A 6,778-nucleotide genomic window follows, 5' to 3' on the forward strand; every position below is an offset into this window, starting at 1 on the left:
CACCCCCCTCTCTTACCTATATAGCCTCTTGTTACAGCAGCCCTTTTGCCCACTTCAGCAATTGTTTCTTGCTGTGGTTGTCCCACCTGATTACGGACGCTTGTGTTGCGCCCGAAACGTCGTGATTTATTAAATTTTATACCTACGTGACTTTACCGAAAGAACCAAAGAATGTGAACTGAATTTGATTATCTGCCTCGGCTAAGATCAGTGATCAGGTATGCACTGCTAAAAGGCGTCATCTGGTCCAACACCATGTGAGACTCGGCTCTAAGCTGTCTCGGGTGTGGACCAATCAATTTCAAGGACAGTGCATACATTATCAGAGTTGTGTTTTTTGTTTGCATTCCGACTGCAGATATTGTGGTCAATGCAAACATGACTCCTTGTAAAAAGGTGTGAGTTTTGTTTTGCCAGATAAAAGGGTCAAAAACCAATTATCATATTTTGCTACTGGCAAAGAAGGTTCAAATGGTGTCGTGTTTTTTTTATTTTCTTTGAACCTATCTACGTGACTTTACCGAAAGACCCAAAGAATATATAGCTCTGTTTCAAAAGTGACCTGGCCACAAATGAGAGGGGAAATTATAAAATAATAAAAATAAAACATAAAATAAAATTCTCACGACGATTCGGCCACAACGCAAGCAGCCGTCCTCAGGTGAAGAAACAGAGCTGTCGGAAAGACAGCGTCATTAGGACGAAACGTCGTGAGAATTTAATTCTATTATGTTTTATTTTTATTATTTTATTATTTCCCTTCTACGTGATTTTACCGAAAGAACCAACAATATGAATCCCTGCAGTCACGAAAGCTTCAAATCGAAATTTAACACAAATAAGAGCTCAACAAAGGGGCTCACGATCGCGTGGTGTTGATTATAAATGTGGAGGAAAAACCGGAGGACCTGGAAAAAAATCCACACCACCACGTGGAGAGTGACACCACAAACTCTACATATGCAGCAGGTGTCAATGTCGGGATCGAACCCACGGCCTCCTGGGTTACAGGCGTGCATATCCACCACCGCTATGTTAGTAACATTAACTGGGATTTTTTTTTTACGTTAAAGACACACTGATATAAAGAAATCGGCGCATTGATTTAGTACCTTTAATTGCATTCAAATATTCACATTCCAGATTCCATTGCATTTTGCTTTGTAATAGATGGTAGATGTATTATCTCTCAAGCAGGCAGAATTGCAATCATCCAGACTCATGGTTTGATTTTTAAAAAATACATTGCAATCGAATAATTTCTAACATTTCGAGTAGCTACAGCACGTACGTTGAACTTCTTTCGCACCGTACATAGCCGACCGTGTTAATCAAAGATGTGATATGAACCCATTATGACGGGCGACACCATAATTTACAACCCTTCGCAATCGACACTGCTCAACGAAGACCTCCCCTGTGCAATGTTGGCCAGGGGGTTATACGACCACCATAACACTTATTCAAATACTCAATTTCGCTAAGAAATCGTCTGTAGTCCTAGATTTGAATTTTTTTGTAATTATAATCGTGTTTTACAAGAGCCCCCAACTCACACTACAGTATAGAGGGCGTTGAGGTCATAAGGGCCTAGGTGCAGGTGACACAGGCCCCACGGTTATACTGGTAGGAACCTCCTGGTTACACCAGCCCACGGGAGATGATTGTGTCCGTCTATGCAGGGAGGGGCTGGGTGGGGAGGGGAGGGTGTGGAGTCGAGGTCCCTTGCCCAGCCTAATCAGCGCAGCAGGAACCCCGAAAGTGTCACGAGAGGCAGGGCCAGAGTCCAGCTGCTGCCGCCGCCAAGACCACCAGCCCCGTTGCGGCACCGGTTGGCTGTGGAAAAAAACACAGAGCCGTGCCTCGTTAGCGCCAACATCAGGTGGCGCAGCGCGTCTCTCTCGGCGTGGGCGAGAGAGAGACGCGCTTGAGCCCACGGAATGAACACAGCAGTCAGTGACTTGCACGGCAGACACCGAGACCCACGCGACAACCTCTAAGATGAAAATCTTCGTGGAAGCGTGTGCTAGTTCGATTCCCGCTCACGGCCAACACACCGGTGGCGATTATTTGAACCGGTCCTGGGGCTCTCCCCTAGGTCGACTCATCTTTAAATGAGTACCTGGTGCGGTGGTGTGTAAAAAAAAAAATCGCCACTGGAGAGACAAAGGCGGGTGTGTGTGGTGCTGGCCACCCACCCCCTCGTGTGCCGTCTCGGCCTTCATGGGTGCTCGCTAACAGCACTTGCCCCAACTGTGCGTTAAGGCTATACGGGGGATCTTTGTCGTTGGTGTTACCGTGGGGGAGACGGTAGTGGTAGGGGATGGTGGAAGTGGTGTTCAAAGTAGGGAGACGGTGGTGGTGGTGGTGATGATTATGAAGAACATATGTTGATGATGGCATTCGTTGTTGCACGTTGATCATGAAGATACCGATAGCAGTGGCGGTGATGAAGATGTTGGCACTTAATATTGGTGGTTTCACCAGTGGTGATTGATGATGGTGGTGGTGATGGTGATGGCACGTGATCATCGAACCGTCACAGCCCGACAGCTGTATCAAGTAAAAAAAAAGACGGAAGCTTTTGTTGCCTCCGAAACGTCGTGATTTTTATTTTATTTTACTTTTATTAATTTGAATGTTTTACCTACGTGACTTTACCGAAAAAAACCTAAGAATATGGTGATTGTAGTTTTGAGAATGGCAACGGAGGGGTTGTTAGCGGCGGCAGTAGAAACTGAAGGCGATTACGTAGCACGTGCTACCGGTTATTCATGCCTCGGACATTACTAGCCGTGGATTTGACGCCAACGAACGAGAGATGTTTAAGAACCCCCCCCCCTCCATCAGGCACACTCACCGATCTCCCTGATGCACGTGTTTTTGTCCGAGTTGCAGTTTCTGGACGAGCAGCAGCAGAAGCCCACGATGGGTGCATTATCCATGCAGCTGTAGGCCTTCCTGTAGCTTTCGCAGATTGACTTACTTGCGCAGCCCTGCATCTCCAAGTTGACAGCGTCCATGAATCCTGTGATGCACACGGCCTGAGCACAAGAACATGGGCGTAGGAGACAGCAGGCAGACTGGAGTCAGAGCAGCAGCAGTGGTAAGGAGAAAAAATTAACCCGTAAAAACAAAGTTTTTCAATCTAAATCCTTTATATGCGTGCCGGCTAGAGTCCTCTCGTCCTCTGGCTTGAGATGGCTGCCACCTATGGGTCAGATGATTGTCTGCCAGCATTAAGCAATTGGTAATTAAATATTAAAAAAATCCTAAAAAGTGTAAAAATTTGGAGAAAATTTTTTTACGAAAATTAATTGTCACGCACAACGAGTCTGTGTGCAAAATGTCAGCTCTATTGGATCACGGGAAGTGGGTTTAAAAACGACTGAAAGATTTGCACGGTCCTAAGCAAGCAAGCACGCAAGCACGCAAGCAAGCAAGCGAACTTAATATAAAGGATTTAAAAATCCAAACTCATTATTGTCCACCAGGAGCCCCTGGTGGCCTTTTGTGCGGCCCCTGACGTGCACCCCCCCCCCCCCCAACAATACACAAAGTCAGTTAAACACGTAGGCTTTCGCGACCAATATTATTAATAATCAACGTTTTTGGGTTTAGATCGCGTTATTTATAAATGTGTCGTAACCCTCCACCACCCGACACGGCCAATCGTAACAACTGCCTGATTACTAATCTAGTATATAATTACAATACCCCCCCCCCCCCTCAAATCTTTGCACCTGATGAGTTAATGATGACGTCACCCTGCTGCTGCTCTATATAAGAACGGGAGACAGAGCAGAGCCTCGCCATTCTGGCGGAATTGCCCGATGATGCTGGATGCAATTACCAGCGAATCGTCGTGCTACTCAAATTGTAAATGTTGTGGTTTCACTCTTCAACACACCGGTGGGCTAAAGCAGTGAACTATTTGTCTTTTGTCAACGTGACACTTTTTTTACTGATTGGCCGTGTCGGGTGGTGGAGGGTTACGACACATTTATAAATAACGCGATCTAAACCCAAAAACGTTGATTATTAATAATACACAAAATGTGAAAACAACCCCTTGTAGGCGGCGTGGCTGCCCTCACACTGATGATGTCCAATCGGCGAAAATGTCCCTCCTCTAAAAATGTGTGAAGAACACTGGAGTAGGTGGTGGGGGCAGTAATACTTCTCGAGGTCAGATTCGGTGAGAAAACGCACGGTAGAAAGCAGAGCACACAGTGACTTTGATCGTTGCATGTGTATCGATAGTTCACATTCTGCGAGAAACACGTGAGATGCGTATTCAGGTCAAACAAAGACCGAGGCACGTGGGTAGCATTATTTCCAATTGGCATCCGCATTATAACAAAAAATTGTTCCCTTATACATTCATTCACGTTACATCCAATTCGCGCTATGAAAACACGCGTTATCGGAGAACAGACTGACTGACATGCGTAAATTTCGATTTAAAGCTTTCGTGACAGCAGGGATTCATCTTCTTGCTTCTTTCGGTAAAGTCACGTAGAAGGGAAATAATAAAATAATAAAAATAAAACATAATAATAATACAATTCTCACGACGTTTCGGCCACAACGCAAGCAGCCGTCCTCAGGTGAAGACCAGGACAGACCGACCAGGACAGACCTGTTCTCCACCTGAGGACGGCTGCTTGCGTTGTGGCCGAAACGTCGTGAGAATTGTATTTTATTATGTTTCATTTTTATTATTTTATTATTTCCCTTCTACGTGACTTTACCGAAAGAACCAAGAAGATGACATGCGTAAGTTCCAATTGAACGTGGCCTGATGGCCTGGCGACCTCATGATCCAGTGAAGCAACTTACGTCGGGAACCTCGGTGCATGTTTTCTCAACCTTGCACGATCCTCCGGTGCACGTGTAACACGATGAAACGGCTACAGAGGGGGGGGGGGGAGCGGGCGGGAGTGGGAGATGAAGTGACCATGTGTCTTTGTTACTTATACAGGCGTATCTCGCTTAACGAGTGAGATACGTCCCGCGAAAAGTACTCGGTTGAGCGAAAACTCGTTAAACGATCGTAGTTTTCACATTGACTCCTCCCGTGTTGAGATCCGAGTAACGTTTCAGCCCGAAAATTGTTCCACTGGAACTACTTTTTTCACGTAAGAAATACATAATTACTGTTAAATTTTAAAAGAAAGTAATCAAATATCAAACGTTACACTTACCGCACATGAATAGCCACAGTGCAGCCCCCCCCCCCCCCCATACAGCCCATGATATAACCCCATTACAGCCACATATTTGAATAAACACTCTCACACATACTATCTCGATCTTCTTGGTTCTTTCGGTAAAGTCATTTCAGACTCTGTCTTATCGACAGACCTGTTCTTCGCCTGAGGACGGCTGCTTGCGTTGTGGCCGAAACGTCGTGAGAATTATTTTATTATGTTTTATTTTTATTCTTTTATTATTTCCATTCTACGTGGCTTTACCGAAAGAACCAAGAAGATGTAACCCACATTCAGTTAAACATGTAGGCTTTCGTGATAGATATTATCCAGGATAGAGTATTTTTTGGGTTAGATGGTATGAATATAAATGTGTCATTACACCCGCCAACTCTCGCTTTCGCCTGATGATGCTGGTTGTAATTACCGGTGAAACGTCGTACTCGAATTGTAAATGTTGTGTGTTTACTCTCCAACACAGCAGTTTGCTGGACTAGGAACGAATTGGGCATGTTTCGTTGACGTCACAAACCTTACTAATTGGCTGTGTCGGGTTAGTGGCGGGTTTAACGACGCATTTATATTCACTATTATGGTTAAACCACATTATTTTATTGGAGATGATAAAGCGCAGAGTGGATTGCTCGCAACACATTCGCGTCACCACTGAGAAGACAGCGAGCGTTAGACTCCCATGGCCGGGCATTAAAGCATGCCATTTTAACGAGGAACCTTGCTAGTGTGTCAACGTCGTAGTTAAATGCATTTCCGTAAAAAATGAGCATAGGTCAATACTAATATTTGTTAGGCAGCCTCGAAGCCAGTGGTAGAAATTCCACCTCCCCGTGGCAAGGGCCAGTCACTTTAAAGGGCAACCACTGCCCAGATGAACAATGGGCGGACTATATTTCCGATGGGCATTTTACTTCAACTTGCAAATGCTGACGATCTTGAGTTTAGCCCTCTTAACACGGGGCACTCTTCCCATCTCTTACCTCTGGCCGAGACCTGGCGAGGATCCATTTGGTTCTGGAACATGGCCACAGAGCTGGAGTTCAGTGATGAGCCCACGGCCAGAAGCCCCGTGCTGTCCGAGTAGACTTTCCCGGGCAGCAGAAGGGAGAATGCCATGGCGAGGATGCTCTGCACGAGAGGACTCATTGTGACTGATTTACAAACACTGGTATCCAAGTGGGCTTTATAAAGCTGGTGATCGGGGCTAGATTTCATGGGCGTAGAAGAGTCACCGGTGAGCTGCATGGGTGTAACTCATCATATTTGTATGAATCTTTACTATATTTGCTTAGAGTTGTTTACATTTGGGGCAGTGACATTGCTGAGCGATTGCATATCTTGCGGCTTGTTGCAATACCATTCTGGTTAATACTGCAGGTGTATTAACTCTACGATTTAATTTCATCTGCTTCGCAGCGGACCATAAAGACTTTTCGACGTTGTGTCGTGGTTTAAATATTTAAAAATTTTGAAATTAGTTTATTTTTAAATCCTTTATATTAAGTTCGCTTGCTTGCTTGCTTGCGTGCTTGCTTACGACCGTGCAAATC

General features: G+C 45.2%; 1 protein-coding gene across 1 annotated transcript; it reads right to left on the reverse strand.

Annotated features, from left to right (window-relative positions):
* Nucleotides 1-1,020: 1,020 nt before the first annotated feature.
* On the reverse strand, nucleotides 1,021-6,488 carry LOC133359202 (uncharacterized). The gene is made up of 4 exons (XM_061577627.1): nucleotides 6,209-6,488; nucleotides 4,843-4,913; nucleotides 2,861-3,044; nucleotides 1,021-1,836 (listed from the first exon to the last, which is right to left on the reverse strand). Exons 1-4 carry the CDS (start codon nucleotides 6,471-6,473, stop codon nucleotides 1,739-1,741), a joined length of 618 nt encoding a protein of 205 aa, XP_061433611.1. The 5' UTR covers nucleotides 6,474-6,488; the 3' UTR covers nucleotides 1,021-1,738.
* Nucleotides 6,489-6,778: the final 290 nt, after the last annotated feature.

This window comes from Lethenteron reissneri, chromosome 64 (assembly GCF_015708825.2).
Source record: "Lethenteron reissneri isolate LAM-NWPU_2019-01 chromosome 64, ASM1570882v1, whole genome shotgun sequence".
Lineage (NCBI taxonomy): Eukaryota > Metazoa > Chordata > Hyperoartia > Petromyzontiformes > Petromyzontidae > Lethenteron > Lethenteron reissneri.

Excerpts from the sequence above, each read along its gene's own strand:
- LOC133359202 (XM_061577627.1), bottom strand. The coding sequence starts at position 6,473 with ATGCAGCTCACCGGTGACTCTTCTACGCCCATGAAATCTAGCCCCGAT. Across the intron at positions 4,914-6,208 it reads TCGCCAGGTCTCGGCCAGAG|CCGTTTCATCGTGTTACACG; the intron begins GTAAGAGATGGG and ends CCCCCTCTGTAG. Across the intron at positions 3,045-4,842 it reads CATGCACCGAGGTTCCCGAC|GCCGTGTGCATCACAGGATT; the intron begins GTAAGTTGCTTC and ends TCTTGTGCTCAG.